The 19,218-nt window shown below is 49.5% G+C and overlaps 1 protein-coding gene across 1 annotated transcript in view; it reads right to left on the minus strand.

Moving 5' to 3' along the window:
- The window catches only part of LOC119402234 (uncharacterized), a 94,913-nt gene that overhangs the window by 40,197 nt on the left and 35,498 nt on the right, over positions 1 to 19,218 (minus strand). Inside the window, exon 3 of the mRNA XM_037669368.1 lies at positions 12,422 to 12,528. Coding sequence (XP_037525296.1) covers positions 12,422 to 12,528 — 107 coding nt within the window. The remainder of the gene's footprint in view (positions 1 to 12,421; positions 12,529 to 19,218) is intronic.

The following is a 19,218-nucleotide window of genomic DNA, read 5'->3' on the forward strand; positions in this document are numbered from 1 at the left end:
ACAAGGTGGTCGTGATTATAGAACTACATAACTATGACAGGAATATGATGCTACAATTACTTAAAGGAAAAGAGAATAAGTAGAGGTATAGCAGAGAGTGGTGAAAGAGAACAGAACAAATACGTAGGGAAAAAAGGTTTGAACCACTTCAAGTAAGGGATCCCTGCGCCGTGTTCTACCAAACGCGTATGGCGCGCGTGATGACATCGTCAGCGGAAAAAGATGGCTTTGCCGCTTAGCATAAATTACCGAGACCCAAAACACAGCTGATGGACATAAACTTAAGCTTCTATACATGGCCGCGTGGTTACTTTCTTGAACAAGGTAAGTGCAGCGCGCACACAACTAAAGCAATAAAGGAAGACAAAAAAAAATTTCGGCAGATCCCACGTACCGTGGGAGTCGATGTTATGCGAAGCGTGCGGCAGGAAGGTGACTGTGGCGTAATTCTTTTACTGAGCGAAACGTACAAAATGACGCTAAGGATTTTTATAAATTTTATACGCACACATATATGTTGAAGAGCCGAATATGTGTAGTGCAACCAGTTATTTACAGTTGGGTAACGCTGCCGACGGCAATGTGGGTATTCCCCGCACGGTAATATCCACAACGGCAATGTGGGTATTACAACCGTTTCACGGACCCGTTTGCATGTGTGGAAGAGGTTCTTACAGTTCTTAAACAGGGTCAATATCACCGTAATCAGTGAGCACCTGACTTGTTATCATGACTTGAGCAAGCGCGAACAAACAACTGTCACAGTTGTTACGTCTGTGTGCTAGAGCAACGCGATGCAAGTGTCGACAATGGAGAGTCAGACGCTCTTAGATATTTTTCTTTTAAACTGCGGCGCGTGGAGTGACCCCCTGCGTCTCCTGCCACACAAAGTCGTCTGATGCAAGGTGTTCATAGGTGTGCCCGGGCTTTTAAATGCGAAGCAATTCTTAGCGAACTTCTGCGACTTTGAGCGTATCTATCTATCTATCTATCTATCTATCTATCTATCTATCTATCTATCTATCTATCTATCTATCTATCTATATATCTATCTATCTATCTATCTATCTATCTATCTATCTATCTATCTATCTATCTATCTATCTATCTATCTATCTATCTAGCCGCCTACGGATTTGTGCTCTCCTGGCCGTTTCGTTAATCGTATGTATACCGAAATTGGTGTGTCATAACATGCCCTTATTACGAATATAAATGACTGGTCATATCATGAAAATCATGACACGCATGTCACGAACAGCATGATTTACATTCCACGGCCTTTGGGCTCTTGCGGCCGTTCCGTTAATTTCATATATACCAAAATTGGTACGGCGTGACAAGAGTTCATGACGAACATAATGACATGTCCTAACATGCAAATCAGGACGCGCGCGTCATGTGCAGCATGATTTACATGACATGATCTCGGGGCGCTCAAGGCCGTTTAAACGAAGGGAGACGTACGAAAACTTGTATGACGAGACATTTCTGTATGACGAACATAACTGACACGTGGTAACATAAAAATCATGACATGCGTGTCATGTACGACATGATTTACATGCCACGCTCATGGCGCACTCGCGGTCGTTTCGCTAGATTGATATACACCAAAATTGGTATTGTGCGATGTGACTGTATGAAGAACATGAATAATAGGTGATAGAATGAAAACCATGACATCCATGACATGCATGTCATGATTTACATGCCACGCTCATGTTGCATTCGCGGCTGTTTCGCTTGCATGATGTACACCAAAATTAGTATTGCGCGACACGACCGTATGACGAACGTGAGAAGTGGTAACATGAAAATCATGGCATGCAAGTCATGTACGACCTGATTTACATGCCACGCTCATGGTACGCTAGCGGCCGTTTCAGTAGATTGATGTACACCAAAACTGGTATTGCGCGATGTGACTATATGAAGAACATGAATAACAGTTGGTAAGATGAAAACCATGACATGCATGTCATGTATGTCATGATTTACATGCCACGCTCATGATGCATTCGCGGCCGCTTCGCTAGCTTGATGTACACCAAATTTGGTATTGCGCGAAGCGACTGTATGACGAACGTAAATGAGACATGGTAACATGAAAATCACGACATGCATGACATGCACGACATGATTTACATGCCATACTCATGACGTACTCGTGGCCGTTTCGCTTGCTTGCTTGATATACACCAAAATTGGTATTACGCGACGCGACTGCATAACGAACGTAAATGAGAGGTGGTAACATGAAAATCATGACATGCAGGTCATGTACGACACGATTTACAAGACACACTCATGATACATTCGCGGCCGTTTTCCTAGCTTGATATATACCAAAATTGGTATTGCGCGACGCGACTGTATGACGAACATGAATAACAGATGGTAACATGAAAACCGTGACATGATGTCATGTATGTCATGATTTACGTGCCACGCTCATGATGCATTCGCGGCCGTTGCGCTAGCTTGATATACACTAGAATTGGTACTGCGCGACGCGACTGTATGACGAACGTAACTGAAAGGTGGTAACATAAAAAACCATGATATGCATGTCATGTATGGAATGATTTACATGCTATACTCATGGTGCTCTCGCGGCCATTTCGCTCGTTTGATATACACTAAAATTGGTATTGCGCGATGTGACTGTATGAGAGGTCTTAACATGCGAATCATGTTATGCATGTGATGTACGGTATGATTTACATGCCACTGTCATGGTGCACTTCCGGCCGTTTTGTTAACTTGATATATACTAAAATTGGTATAGCATGACACGAGTGCGTGATGAACATAAACGACAGGTCATGCATTGTATGTACCAGAATATGCGTTTCATTGGCATGGTGTATACTAGATTGTGCATGCATGCGTGCATGGCAAACATGCGATATATGGTGGACTAGATGCCATGGCGTGAATGATTTCATTTGGCTCAAAGAAAAACAAGGCAATGTATGCAGCTCTTTGCTGGCTGCTTTGCATTACATCGATTCCCACAATGCGTGGGATCTGCCGGATTTTTTTTTGTCTTCCACATCACGAGTGGGTACAGCAAAGGGCCACTTTGTAGTGCGCGTCTCAAGGGCAGTTTGCAAACTGAAACAAAATTAGGAGCGTTGCGTTATAGAAAACACGCTCACGCTCCTCTGAGATTTGCTTGCCACTAGCGGTACATGGTGTATATAAATAGCTCGTCGTTATATCGCCGGCGCAGAAATGGCGTGTGTGTGAGTTGCCTAACGCAGCGCGCTGGGGAGGGAGGGGTTGCTGGTTCGAATCCGATGTCGGGTACTTCACAACTTTTTTCTTCTGCTTTATTTTTTGGTGTGCCTTTATATATATATATATATATATATATATATATATATATATATATATATATATATATATATATATATATATATTATGAAGAGTCTGTCTTCGGTTGCCGTAAAATAATTAGGAAAAAGGTATACGCTTCTAAAAAACTGTTCATTTGTCGATGTTTCGATCGGAGACCGATCTTCATCAGGATGAAATTTACCAGGCTTCGATGCGCTTTTATATCATCGTTCTCCGAGCCGAAAGAGAGAAAAAAAGGTTAAGAAAAAGTACATACAAAAAAAGAAAAAAAGAGGAGAGAGAGAAGTAAGAAACCTGACGAAAAAGAGTCGCGAATACGCTTGTGCACATACTTTGACTGACATAAGAATAACACGTGTTTCTTGAAAAAAAAAAGTCGTCAACACCCCACGTGCACATACTTTGGCCGACGAAACTCACGTGTTTCCTGAAAAAAGAAAAAAGAAAGAAAACAAAGACTACGCTGATATACAAAGATGGTCCAGGTGAGGTACATTCCTGTAGTCACTAGTCGAGTTCCAATGCTTTGAAGCCCCAACACAACATGGGTGCATTCCTCCAGCCCATTGTCACTCCTCACGTCTTCGGCTCCCCCCCTCCACATTTGCTCCTGAAGCCTGTGAGGGGATGAAGCTTCACAAGAAGGGATAAGCGCTTAAAGGCAGTTAACTCAAAAAGCTTAGTACAAGTCAGGGAAGAGTGTGCAAAGGCACATTCACTAAAAAACAGGTGGTCACGATCTCCGGTTTGTGGATCCAGTTAATGCTTATGAAAAACTGGAGCCACAAACCGGAGATCGTGACCACCTGTTTTTTAGTGAATGTGCCTTTGCACACTCTTCCCTGACTTGTACTAAGCTTTTTGAGTTAACTGCCTTTAAGCGCTTATCCCTTCTTGTGAAGCTTCATCCCCTCACAGGCTTCAGGAGCAAATGTGGAGGGGGGGAGCCGAAGACGTGAGGAGTGACAATGGGCTGGAGGAATGCACCCATGTTGTGTTGGGGCTTCAAAGCATTGGAACTCGACTAGTGACTACAGCAACATATATATATATATATATATATATATATATATGTGTGTGTGTGTCGAGAAAAGATGATTCTAGGTCCGAGTAATTAACAGAGCTGATGGAGGCCGGACCCGCGGCCGGGACGTCAACAAATCGCTTCGTACGCGCGTCTGTAAGGCAATATGTGCACTTTGTTGAGGCTGTGGTTGATGGCAACGAATTGTTGCTGATCCTTTTGTAATGGCTGCAAGCTTTAAACCACCGACTCGTTACGCAATTCGCATTCTGTGACGGCTGGTTCTATTTCACTCTTCTACCACGCTATATTACAGCTGTAAAACTGATTCCCTGCCCGACATGGCGCCTGTATAGGGTCTTTTTTAAAAGTTTCAAGCGGCGGCGTGGCTCTCCGGTAGAATAATCGCCTGCCGCGTAGAGTTCCTGGGTTGAAGTCGCGCTCGAAGCCTGTTCTTAACAGCGGAGCTGTTTAAGCTTGAGCTTGGTCCGAACGCGGTGCAACGAAAACTATCATCATCATTAGTGCTGCTCCTACACGGGCTACGCATGGCGTCAAAAGCTCGGCCGGCGCGCTCTCTCTTTGTCCTCTTCTTCGTCTTATGCAGAGAAAGTAAGAGACATAGAGAGAGAGAGAGTGGGAAGACAGAAAAATGATATAAAGAAAGAGAAGAACATACAAAGAGAAAGAGAGAAAGAAACAGACAGAGAAAGAAAAGAGAGATAAAGCAATCGAGAGAGAGAAAGAGACGGAAGAAAGGAAAAAGTACAGAGAGAGAGAGAAAGAAATAGAACCTGAGAAAAGAAACAAAGACAAAAACGAGAATAAAGAAAACAGACAGAAAGAGGAAGAAAGAAGGAGAAAAATAAAGATACCTAATAAAGACAAACGAGAAAGGCTGCCCAGATCCGCTGTTTCTTCAGGCTTAGCCCCACTGGCGCGAAGCTGCCTTGATTCTTTCTTTCTCACTAACGTGACAGCTGTTACGTACACCGGAGGTGGTGGGGAACCACGGCCCCAAAATCGGCTGCTGTTGTGACCTCATAACAGCTTTCGCTATAAAACGAGATGGACTGGCGTTGACACCCAACTGTGTTATTGGGAAGCAGTTAGAAGTCAACATCCCACTTAAACCGGGCAACCTTTTTTTTAAATTCGTAAAAAAAACAAAAACACAAAGGTATCTGTTATAGGCATCTCATATCAGGACAAATGGTATTAACTTTTGTGACGACTCCTAGTTTGAACATCACAGATTAAGGAATGCAGTTTCTGTGTGGTTAACTTTTGATGCCATCCTGCGTGATATAATAATAATATGTGGGGTTTTACGTCCCAAAACCACGATATGATTATGAGAGACGCCGTAGTGGAGGGCTCCGGAAATTTCGACCATCTGGTGTTCTTTAACGTGCACCTAAATCTAAGTACACGGGCCTCTACCATTTCGCCTCCATCGAAATGCGACCGCCGCGGCCGGGATCGAACCCGCGACCTTCGGGTCAGCAGCCGAGCACCGTAACCGCTATACCACCGCGGCGGACTGCGTGATATAAGTTCACATCTATTAAAGTCCGTTGGGTGTTTAATAAAGCAGTTGGAAGTAAGCGACAGTTTATAATGCCTTTTTGTTCCCCTCTCGCAGCTATTTCGGTAAGCGCTGCACTCTCTTTGTTCAGGCCACAATTTTTAAGCAGCTTCTCGCCGCTGGAACATATATCAATGTAGATGCGCTGAGTGAAGCACAAACGAGAAACGTAAACAGGGGACAGGACTAGTGGTGCGCAAACTTTCAACTGCTTATTTTCGCAAAAGCACGTCAAAGATATACACAAAAAAAGCACTGAAGATAACAAGGACTATATTGCAACGTGTTGTTCATAGAATAAGGTCATTTTGGTGCCATCATGCTCCGCATGTGTATTCCTAACTAATCTGGCGGTTGTCAATAAAGTTAAATGCTGCCTCACTGAGGGCAATAGATGCAGAGCTCACGTGATTGTGTGATTTAAACATGAAAAATGCCTCCATGATTTCGCGTGTTTTTTTTAGACCTGCAGTGCGCCAACGTCTGCGTTTGGTTAAAAATGGGATCACATCCGCATCTTGCGCAATGAGTGGCTAGTTTGTACGGCATAGCATCTACAATGCTACGCCGTACCAACTAGCCCAAATTGAAGCTTTGCTGGAACATATATCATGTTTTTTTTTTACAAATATAATTTGAGCATTGCTGACATAATGCTTTAGCGGCGTTCGTTCAAGTACGCGCAAGTGAACGGGACTTTGATACCGTTACACGTATTGCAAAGCTGGGACAGAGGATCAGGTTAAATTACATGATTTTTCGTACTAACAGCGTCAAACACGCTTATACCGCATTTCCTTATTGTTTTTGTCTGTGAGATGCATTTATAGGTGTCAAGAATGACAAGGTCAGGGAAAGAAGAAGAGGAAGAAGGTATTTTGGAACGAATAATTTCAAGGCTGCAGTGAAAAGAGAAAAAGGAAGAAGAGAAAAAGAGCGCGCGGGGGGTGGCGAGATTGGAACAAGGGAGCGCGGGCGAGGAAGAACGAGAGAGAGGACACAGTGTTCGAGAGGCGGACAGCTGCGGAAGTTCTGGCTGGGTCTTGCCCCAGGCTACCGCCCGAGCACCTGACTCGGCGAGCAGCGCCAGGAACTACCGCTGACCCTGGGCTGCAGGCTACCGCCCGAGCACCTGCCTCGGCGAGCAGCTTACGGAATTTCAGCTGGCCTTGGACTGCAGTTTCCCGCCCGAGCACCGTCCTCGGCGAGCAGTCTCGGAACTACCCCTGACCCTGGGCTGCAGTTTCCCGCCCGAGCACCTGCCTCGGCGAGGAACTACCGGAACAACGGCTGCAGTGGTGCCTTCAATGTTTGCGCCACTGTGGAGAATGGATACGGCGTGTCGGCATCCAGCGTGAGAGGGACTCGCAACGGACCGGAGATCACGGCGAAACCGTAAGCGCGACAACTAGTGGGACGCGAACGGGAGCGGACGTCGAAACGCGAGACATTTAGACATTGCCTTTTCTTTGTTTCTTCAAGTGTGCGTGTTTGTGTTGGGGGATTGTCTTGTAAATTTTTTCGGGGAATGAAATGGGAGCTTTTGTTTGAAACCATCGGCCTCCGTAATTCATTTCGCACAGCCCGACGAGCGAACCAGGCACCAGCATACTTCCGTGACAATGGCGAGCCTGCCAGGATCCATTGTCACGGAAGTATGCTGGTGCCTGGTTCGCTCGTCGGGCTGTGCGAAATGAATTACGGAGGCCGATGGTTTCAAACAAAAGCTCCCATTTCATTCCCCGAAAAAATTTACAAGACAATCCCCCAACACAAACACGCACACTTGAAGAAACAAAGAAAAGGCAATGTCTAAATGTCTCGCGTTTCGACGTCCGCTCCCGTTCGCGTCCCACTAGTTGTCGCGCTTACGGTTTCGCCGTGATCTCCGGTCCGTTGCGAGTCCCTCTCACGCTGGATGCCGACACGCCGTATCCATTCTCCACAGTGGCGCAAACATTGAAGGCACCACTGCAGCCGTTGTTCCGGTAGTTCCTCGCCGAGGCAGGTGCTCGGGCGGGAAACTGCAGCGCAGGGTCAGCGGTAGTTCCGAGACTGCTCGCCGAGGACGGTGCTCGGGCGGGAAACTGCAGTCCAAGGCCAGCTGCAATTCCGTAAGCTGCTCGCTGAGGCAGGTGCTCGGGCGGTAGCCTGCAGCCCAGGGTCAGCGGTAGTTCCTGGCGCTGCTCGCCGAGTCAGGTGCTCGGGCGGTAGCCTGGGGCAAGACCCAGCCAGAACTTCCGCAGCTGTCGGCCTCTCGAACGCTGTGTCCTGGCTCTCTCGTTCTTCATTGCGCGCGCTCTCTTGTTCCAATCTCCCCACCCCCCGCGCGCTCTTTTTCTCTTCTTCCTTTTTCTCTTTTCACTGCAGCCTTGAAATTATTCGTTCCAAAATACCTTCTTCCTCTTCTTCTTTCCCTGACCTTGTCATTCTTGACAATAGGCATACAATGCATAATTTATTCTAGTGCTTTCAAGGAGACAGGATGACTGAGAGAAAACAACGGACAAGGAAGACGGTGGACGGGGTCAGCGCATACGCCTTATCCGCGGTGTTTTTTCCTCTTCCTCGCAGTCGTTTTGTTTACTTCAGGGATAGTTGATCCGATTCCCAGAAACATACACCCGACCCACAACGAAGGACGGAGAAAAGCGAGAGCCAAGGCCATACTCGCCAAGATCATGCGCAACGAAACGCAAGTCCGCTTTGTTGACGCTGCAAGATATTGGAATCGAGGCGCCTACGCCGTCTCCGTGGTGGACGCCCATGGCTCGCTCGTCAACGCAGCCACGGTAGTTACCAACTTCACCCACGAAGTAGAAGAAATGGCCATTGCGGTGGCCCTTCAAAGCTGCACAGGAGCCCCTAACATTTACTCGGGCTTTTTCGACTGCCCTCGTCTCTTCGAAGGCAGCTACAGTTGTCAACAAGCTCTTCTACCAAGAAAGGGGCGAAGATAATTTCCCGTCCTCACACATAACATGGTTCCCGGCTCACATGGGAAACATTTCCGGATCTCCTGACTGCAACCCAAACGAGCGGGCACACCAACTGGCGCGAGAACTCACTCTCCGCGTCTGCGGTCCACCGCCTCGCTTCAATGCAGCCTGCAGGAACCTCGTTAACAAAGACCCGCTCGTGTCATACCACGAACTCACCTCTCATCATAGGTTAGGACGTCGAACTTTTCCTACTCCTCACACAAAGCTCAACAGACACAAGCACTCACTTACTGACAGTTGCAGACTCGAACATACATAATACCGACGACACTAAGCAGGATCAATCCTGACTTTCCTACAGTATGCTCGCACTGTGGCCACGAATATAACAATTTCGCTCTGGCTGTGCCCTGCGAACGCAGGTACAGACTTTTCTGACCAGTCCTCATGGGACTCAGCGCTCCGAAGCACAGAGCTCATCTATCAGCTCAAGGCTGTTCAGAGGGTCCGGGCCGCGTATTATGATTTCCTGGCGCGGCAGAGCACGCGAGAGAGAAAAAAGAGAGAGCGAGGAGGACGCCAGCGGCCCCTCGCCGAGCGCTTGCGCGCTATTGGTTCTTCTCTTGGGGTCACGTGGCTGGGCTGGCGAGCACGTTTCCGCACGCACGGAGGAGTGTTTACGGCTGTTCCATCGTTCGGAAGCACCCCTCGCCACGCCGAGACGCCGCAGATACGCGCGCCGAGGGTACCGAGGGCGCCTGCAAGCGGGTTTCGATAGTTTCGATGAGCAACGTGGTTCCGAGTGTCAACGTAAAGTGCATCCGCGTCGACCTGTGCACGGACGGCGAGGCAAACCAACACGACATGGATCGTCGACAGGGAAACCCGAAATCCAAAGAGGCAAGTTCACGTGTTCGTTTCTTTTACAAGTGGCGAATAGGCCCAGTCTAATAATAACATTTGATGATATCGACGCCAATCGCGGAAATCCTAAATGCGAAAGCGCTGAATGCTCGCTCATCGTATCGAAAGGCGCGACGCTGTGTTTTGGATTGAATGCTGCAATGATATTGTGCACTAAAGCCGCAGCTGCAGCATGGAAATGCCGCTGCTGAAGTCCGCAAAACTGTCAATGACTGGTACGATGAGTGTACTTGAAAGGTTGTTTTGAACTGAAACCAAGAGGCCTCTGTTTTCACTGTGAATTTTGGTGATACTGTGTGATTATTTTCCATTTTTGGAAAGCCATGTCTGAAATAGCCGTGTCCATTGAACCATGCATGCTTAACTGCAGAAGATTTTATCACCAACTTTTCCTATTTGCGGCCCTGTCGCCCGTTTGGCTTGTTCAAAAGTTTGAGTGGCAGATCGGATCGCGCCGCAAGCAACGCACTGCTGAAGCATTAACCTCCCTGTTGCATACGGCCATGCAGGCCCGTAGCCAGGTATTTTTTTCGGGGTGCGCCCACTTGCTGAAAACTTCGACTATTTGAGCAAAACGCATATTTCCATTATTCATTTTCGGTAAAACACCATGTACCATAAAAATTTGGGGGGGGGGAGGGGAAGGGGTCGGGCCCCCCGCCCGCCCCCTCCCCTGGCTACGGGCCTGCGGCCATGTAATGTTTGCATTTTCGATAGTCCATTTTCGCGTGTTTACGCCCCCATTTAACATTTCTACATGTCACTGTACGTCCTAGACCGCGCGGTTTTTCGATACGATGAGCGAGCATTTAGCGTTTTCGCATTTAGCATTCTCGCAATTGGCGTCGATATCATCAAATGTTATTATTAGACTGGCCTATTCACCACTTGTAGAAGAAACGAACACGTGAACTTACCTCTTTGGATTTCGGATTTCCCTGTCGACGTTCCATGTCGTGTTGGTTTTCCTACTGTAGCTGGCGATCCACTCCGTCTACCGGCCCCGACCTGGGGGGAGCCGCCGGATTGATTGGCGGGGCCTTCGGCACCGCTTTCTTTCTCCTCAGGACCTGAATAAATTTTATACTCACTCACTTGATATCTGGGATTTTACTTCTGGGGAAAATGGTGGGCTGAAACTCCCCCCGATCAGTGCCGCCGATGTGTTTCTTGATAGCCCTTTGCCAACTGCATACCAATAGCTAATAACCCAATCGCAAGTCTCAGTGAAGAGCCGAATGGGTGTGAAGTATTGTGGAAGTGGTAGTAGGCAGGGAGAGGGTGCTTGAGGTTTGAAGACTAGGCGCACGCGCAAATAGAGCCTGCACTTCCCTCCGAAGAATTACGGGTTCCGTTCATGACGGGAGTAGTTGCGTAGTTTGCAGGGTGACCGCGCTTCGATCCTGCTCTGCAAGGAATGTGTATTATGAGAACGCTTTGTACGAACAGGCTGTTTGCGATGCACGTGTTTGTGAAATAATGAACATTCACGCAAATTTGTGAATATAACGCACATTCACCCGCCGTGCGATACACGCAAAGATAATGAACATATCTGCACGCTGTAACAAAGCTGATACAGAAGCCGGCTGGCTGCTTTTAACCCAAGAGCAGATCTCATTGGTGTTGCGAGTAAACTGGAATATTTGAATAGCAGAACCGTGACGCCCTTTCCACAGTGTTTCCGTCAGCCGCGGCCGCGAATCGCCTAACGTCGGCTTCGCAGCTATTTCCCACGCGCTCGCATGTGCCCTGTAATAGCGCTCACGATAGCCAAACCTATCATGCTATGCATACTTTTGCCACTCGAAGAAAAGTTTCCGCATAAGGAAAGTAGCAGCCGCTGTCACCCGACCATTGGCACAACCATGGCATAACATCCGTCTAGCTTTTGAAGACGTGCCACACCATTACAAGGGCTCCTGTGCGACCCGCAGCACTGCATACCGCACTTAGCATGGTCAGCCAAGGAGAACATCGCCTAAGCTTCGATGTTCGACGATTCATTAGCAACCCTGCATTTAATGCTACAAGCACTGCGATCTGAACGAAATGAAAGTTTCAGAATATATGCGTACATTCCTGCGGAAGCACACATCGTGATATTTCCCTGGTTTCCAAGTCTCCATGACATCATAGATTGAATTAAATAGTCAACTTCGCGCCAAATTCACATTTTAATAGAAATGGTCGCTCGTATTGAACTCGCTCGCTTTGATCAATGGCCCTTACCCGAAGAGACAATTTCCGAATGCCAACCTCATCAGTCACTGCAGCTCAGAGTGTCAAAGAGGCACTTTCAGTCTTTGAGGACAACAAACAAGTAGAAGCAGTTGTACCCTTAGTGGTGAAAATTGTGGTTTATACTCTATCCTATGAAATGATAGTCTACTGATAATGACTGTCAGCGATCATACATTTGCTCTTTCTTTTTCCCCATGACGTTGATTACTCTACATTCCCCTTTTTTCCGGTGAAGCGTAGTCAACCGTACTTTACTCCTTCTGGTAAACCCTTCTAAAATGTTCTTGTCTTATTGTTCGTAATATATGTCTACAGATTTGTGAAAATAATTACCGCTTTCCGGTTGTTGCTGCTCCGCATTTCCTGCGCCATCTGTGGGCATCATTGTGTTGTATTGTGGACCATCCCCTAAAAATTGAAACCATTGTTCTAGGGCTTTGCTGGAAAGACAAGAAAGATACACAGATAGTCACTGTGACTTTTTATACGAGCACCAACTTTCTCACTATTTTCTACATCCTCTAGCTCCGTTCTAATCATATGACAACCCAGGCCTGTCCTGCGGTTTGAAATATCCTGCTATACTGCAAGTCATCAGGAATTAAGTTTCAGTAGTCGCAACTTTCCGATCGTAATGCCTGAATTTTTTATTACAACGACTGTTATTACATTTTCTGTTTCTATTTTTCCGTGAGACGGGTCGTGCAGCTACCTGTGAGCGCATAGTTAGTTATTCATGCAATCTGACGAAAGCAGCGCGAAAAAACAAGGACAAAGGGAATTGAAACACAGACATCGTGCGAAATACCAACTAAGGATTTAAATGCAAAAAAACCAACACGCACAAAAACACGCAGCCTGAAGAAACGTTAGAAGGAAACGTATTAGTTCACACGTCACTTAGTGGCTTCCATTCAAGTAAGCCAACTCAGAGACATGGAGAGTAATGGATGGCCTTGCCACAAATGTTTCACCCGACTTGCGTATAATAAAGGCCTCTTCAATTTCTCCTTTCACCATGTCCTTTAATCTCGAGTATACTGTGGTTTTCTATAACACTGCAGGTGTGCAGGCGCATCCGTTAAAGCGTAACGATAAGTTCAAAAATGGGTGTCCCCGCAAAACTGTGTTGTCGATTATTTATACAAACAACGACCCGTTCGCCTCCCGACACGATTTCCGCACGATAGCGCAACGTGATTCATAAGCCGTGGCCGCACTCAACCGATCGTTCGCGGTACTTAATGGTGCACCCGTAAGTCCTTTGGCCTTGGCCTTCTACCTCCTCGTCCAAAGGCACGCATAGCTTTTGAAGCTTGTTGTTCGGGAAATGAGACAATGCACCAACTCCCTGCTGCCACCTTTTCCCATCGAAGCTGCATATGGCCAGGGTTTCACGTATCTTTTGTGTACATCAACAAAACGGTCTGTGATGCGGTCACGTGCGTACCAAGTTCCCTCCCGCTCCCTGAGTGGCGGTAGTCGTCCACGCTGGAGCACAATAAAAAATTATGCAGTTTCATTCAACGTTAAACTCCAGGAAGTGCGGAGCAGTGATTCGCCTACCCTTTGGCGACGCAGCAACACCCTCTCCCCTCCTCCTTTCCATCCCCTCCTCACTTTTCATTCCCACCATTCGCTATATTATGCTACACACGCTATGCTATGATTTACTCCCCCTTCCTCGTCATCCCTCCTCACCGTCATTTCCCTCTTTTACCACCTTGCTATACTACACTATACACGGATATGCTATTGTAGTAAGAGACTGAAAGAGATTATAAGCCACAAGAGAGTACGCCGAACCAAAGACGACGACGACGGTGTACGCGAGCGAGACGCTCGCGAAGCTCGAGAGCTGCAGAACGTCGCCGGGCTGGAAGAACGCGGCCAGGCAGCCAGAGCGCCGTTCGTTCGGCCCGAGAGACAAAAGGGACCGAGCTGGTGCGACCAGACCAGCCGGGACGAGCTTGGTGTGTCCCGGGAACGAGCAAGCGTTACGGGCCTGGCCTAGCAGCTGTTCCTGTGGTGAACGAGCGTGCGGGCCAGGAGCCGAGATCGTGGCCTCGGTGCCACGTCCAGGCGGTTCCAGCACAACCTGAGCTGACCCCGTTCCGGAGGCGAGACCGTGGCCTCGGTGCCACGTCCAAGCGGTTCCGGCGCAACCCGAGCTGACTCCGTTCTGGAGCCGAGATCGTGGCCGTGGTGCCACGTCCGAGTTCGCCGTCGTCAGCGTGGGCCTGTGAGTACCGCGACGAGCAGGTCGTCGTATGTTCGTGCACCTTCGCACCACGCACCCGTCCGCTTCGTGCTGGCATCGTCGCTTCCTGACTGCGGTATGTGAGTGACGTTCGACGGGCCTATACGGCAGGACGCGCCGATCCTCTCGCGTGTGGTTAAAACTCTAAAAGTTAGGACTTAGGGATATCTGTATTGATCAGTGAGACAAAGCGTGTGTAATTTTGTGTGTGTAATTGTGTGTGTCAAGTCAATAAATGTGTTTCTTGTTCGTGCCTTGGTTTTCCTGCATCTGAGGGCCCAAGAACCACCACATTTGGCGAGCCTGCCAGGATGGCACATTAATATTACAGCCATTACTCAGATGCGGGGCTAGGCCATGGACAAGGAAAAGTTTATTGCACTTGGCCGAGAACTAGGGCTTGAGAAGGCTGAGCTTAGAGAATGGGTAGAGGAAGAGTGCGCCCTAGCTCGCGATGAACGCGCACGGGAAAGAGAAGAAGCGAAGGAAAGCGCCGAACGACAGCGACAACTTCAGGAACAAGAGCTCAAGATTTTGGAGCTGAAGCTTAAACTTCAGGAAAGCGCGGGACGACAGTCAGCCGAGGCTAATGAACCAGGGGGAGCTCCCTCGAGCGTCACCACGAGCACTACACGTGCACCGGAAGTATATAGCCCTCATAAACTGATGCCGCCCTTTGACGAAACGCGGGACGATCTCGACGCGTACCTACAGCGGTTCGAGCGGGTCGCGACGTGCCAAGGGTGGCCCCGTGAGAAATGGGCTCTTTCACTGAGTCTGTGCATGACTGGAGAAGCCCTAAGTGTGATAGGCCGGCTAGATCCAACAGCTGCGTTAAACTATGACCAGCTAAAAGCGGCGCTACTGCAGCGGTTTCGGTACACTGCAGAGGGCTATCGGGAAAAATTTCGCAAAGCGAAACCCGAAGACAATGAGTCCGGCCTGCAGTATGCTTCTCGGCTTGCTGGTTATTTTGACCATTGGTTGGAGCTATCAAAATTCGACAAGACCTTTATAGGCCTTAGAGACCTGATTATCGCCGAGCAATTCATGGAGAGTTGTCTTCCGGCTCTGAGAGTGTTTCTGAAGGAGAGGAACTGCCGAACGTTGCAGGAGATAGCGCAGACTTCGGACAACTTTATGGATGCTCAGTCACTGGTGAATCTGGGCAAGGAACGCGCATGTGGAGAAACGGGTCCGCCCACATCTCTAAGGACGGAGCTCGCAAGGAAGACGCTTCGGGCGGACGACCGTTCTTTTCTCTGCGATAAGAAAGGGCACAGAGCGGCTGAATGCTGGTCGCGCACGAAAGCATGTTCCCCAGTGCATGGTCACAATAGTGACAAGTATTCCGCCGGCAGAGGGGACAGATGTGAAGCATCGTGCATGGTATCAGGTGAAAGAAACGAGGAAAAAGCAGCCGGGAATGCGGAATACGTCATTCTGAGAGATGGTGAAAAGGTTCCTCTTGTCAACACTGCAGTCAGCCGAAGTGTTGTACTTGAGAACATTGAGAACGTGCCCATTGTGAAAGGGTTTATGGATCAACGCCCAGTTGCCGTACTGCGCGATACTGGCTGCGATACGGTCGTAGTGCGACAGGCATTAGTGCCAAAGGAAAGGTTGACCGGACGTATCGGCCGGTACTGTTCCTTGACCGCACAGTGCGTAACCTACCAGAAGCTGTGGTCTTCCTGGATACACCAATTTTTAAGGGAGTGTTAAGGTGTTTAATAGACAGTACTCAACGACAATGAGTGATGGCGACAGTCACGGCAAGGCACGAACTCCCTGCGCGAGCGGCGTTCTTTCTTCAAGCAGCCAAAGAGGATGACCCACTAGAAGGCGCTGGAGAGGGTAACCCATTACCATGTCCCAAGGCTTCTCTACAATTACCCCGGGTACGAAAAGGGAGCCGTCCGGCGACCTAACAGCTCGTCACTATGAGTGGGTCATAGTAGGCCTTGAGGCGCTCCACGTTGACAATGTCGCGCCCTCGACGGCGCATGTCCGAAGCTGGTTCGATGGGTTCGATCAAGTAGTTGACCGGGGATGTGCGCTCGACGACCCGGTATGGGCCTTCGTATTTCGGCAGCAGTTTTGAAGAAAGGCCACTTGCAGTGGTAGGGACCGAGAGCCATACGAGCGCTCCAGGAAGGAACGTGGGTTCAGAAGTAGTGGTGCCATCGCGAATGCTCTTCTGCAGCTCTTGTTCCTGCGTCGTAAATGTCTTGGCAAGCTCGCGACACTCTTCAGCGAGCCTGGCTGTGTCAGAAATAGGCGCACACTCAGATGAATCCGGCTTGTATGGAAGTATCGTGTCGATGGTGTGCGACGGGTGCCTTCCGTACAGTAAGAAGAACGGTGAAAAACCAGTAGTGCTCTGAGGGGCGGTGTTATAGGCGTAGGTGACGAAGGGCAGAATGGCATCCCAATTGGTGTGATCGGCGGCGACGTACATTGACAGCATGTCGCCGAGCGTGCGGTTAAAGCGTTCGGTTAGGCCATTCGTCTGCGGGTGGTAAGCAGTAGTCTTGCGGTGAACAGCATGGCACTCTTTCAGAATGGCTTCCACGACTTCCGATAAGAAGACACGGCCTCGGTCGCTGAGAAGCTCTTGGGGTGGACCGTGACGCAGTATGAATCGGTGTAGTAGGAAGGAGGCAACATCGCGCGCTGTAGCCGCTGGGAGGGCGGCGGTTTCGGCGTATCGCGTTAGATGGTCAACAGCGACGATGGCCCAGCGTTACCAGCCGAACTCAGAGGAAGTGGTCCATACAAATCGATGCCCACGCGCCCGAACGGACGGTTAGGGCAAGGTAATGGTTGTAGACCTGCTGGCGACACGTGCGTTGCAGGTTTTCGGCGTTGGCAATCGAGGCAGGCGCGAACGAACTTCTGCACGTAGCGGTACATCCCACGCCAGAAGTATCGTTGTCGAATGCGGTGGTAAGTTTTGGATACCCCAGAGTGCGCGCATTGCGGGTCGGAGTGGAAGGCCTCGCATATATCAGAACGCAGACTGCGGGGTATCACTAGTAGCCACTGGCGGCCGTCGGCGTTGTAATTGCGTCGGTGCAGGAGGTCGTCACGAACGGCGAAATGGTGGGCTTGACGACGTAACGCGCGAGTGGATGGTGTTGCCGTCGGATCAGTGAGCAAGTCGATCAGCGAGGTGATCCATTTATCCTTGCGCTGTTCGGTAGCGATGGTGTGAACGCTGATTGAAGCAACAGCTATGTGAGATACTGAGCAGGGGGCATTGTCGTCAGGCAAGGGAGAGCGCGAGAGGGCGTCGGCGTCAGCATGCTGGCGTCCGTTGCGGTACAGCACGCGGATGTCGTAGTCCTGCAGGCGAAGTGCCCAGCGGGCGAGACGGCCTGAGGGATCCTTCAATGACGACAGCCAGCATAGTGCATGATGGTCGGTGACGACATCAAATGGGCGACCATACAAATAAGGTCGAAACTTTGTAAGGGCCCATATGATCGCCAGGCACTCTTTTTCCGTGACTGAGTAATTGGTCTCGGCTCTGGTAAGCGTACGGCTTGCGTATGCCACGACATATTCGGGGAACCCTGGTTTGCGTTGCGCAAGGACAGCGCCGAGGCCTACGCCGCTGGCGTCCGTGTGTACCTCCGTAGGGGCCGTAGGGTCGTAGTGACGTAGTATGGGTGGAGACGTCAACAAACGACGGAGCTTTGCGAACGCGTCGTCACACTCGGACGACCACGAATTTAGGGGTCCGTTACTTCCAAGGAGCTTCGTCAGCGGCGATATGATGGTGGCAAAGTTTCGTATGAAGCGTCGAAAGTACGAACACAGTCCGACGAAACTGCGCAGTTCTTTGACGGACGTAGGTTTGGGAAATTCGGCCACGGCCCGAAGCTTGGCCGGATCGGGAAGGATTCCGTCTTTGGACACGACGTAGCCGAGGATTGTCAGCTGCCGTGCCGCAAATCGGCACTTCTTCAGATTCAGTTGGAGGCCGGCGTTGCTCAAACGTGTCAAAACATGCCGCAGACGTTGGAGATGCGTGGAGAAGTCCGCAGCGAAGACGACGACGTCGTCCAGGTAACACAGGCACGTGTGCCATTTCAAGTTACGCAGAACGGTGTCCATCATGCGCTCGAAGGTCGCGGGCGCATTACACAGACCGAACGGCATGACGTTGAACTCGTACAAGCCGTCGGGCGTGACAAAGGCTGTCTTTGGTCGAGCGTCATCAGCCATGGGTACTTGCCAGTACCCCGAGCGCAAATCGAGAGATGAAAAGAATTCTGCTCCTTGGAGGCTGTCAATCGCGTCGTCGATTCGCGGCAGTGGATAAACATCCTTGCGGGTGACCTTGTTGAGCCGTCGGTAGTCCACACAGAACCGCACAGAACCGTCCTTCTTCGTAACGAGAACAACAGGAGACGCCCATGGGCTGTCGGAGGGCCGAATTACATCGCGTCGAAGCATATCGTCCACTTGCTCGTTAATTACCCGGCGTTCTGTGGGAGACACGCGATATGGACGTTGCCGCAGTGGTGGTTGGGCGCCAGTGTCGATGCGATGCGTAACAGCGGACGTGCGGCCGAGGGAAGTTTGCCCGACATCGAAAGAATGACGAAATTCATCCAACAAGCACAGAAGCTGCGAACGCTGGACCGACGTAAGGTTGTCAGCAATGGAGGGACCAAATACATCAGTAGGTGACGAATCAGACGTGGAAACAGCACTGATGGTGCGGGAACTGGTACAGTGCGAGTCATCGGGTGCGTCCAGAACTTGTGCGTCTTCAACGGGTTCCACTTTGCCGAGACATTCCCCTCGAACCAACGTAACAATGCACGGGGATGGATTGGTAACAAAAATAGTGGTGCTG

The sequence above is a fragment of the Rhipicephalus sanguineus genome, chromosome 8 (genome assembly GCF_013339695.2).
Source record: "Rhipicephalus sanguineus isolate Rsan-2018 chromosome 8, BIME_Rsan_1.4, whole genome shotgun sequence".
Lineage (NCBI taxonomy): Eukaryota > Metazoa > Arthropoda > Arachnida > Ixodida > Ixodidae > Rhipicephalus > Rhipicephalus sanguineus.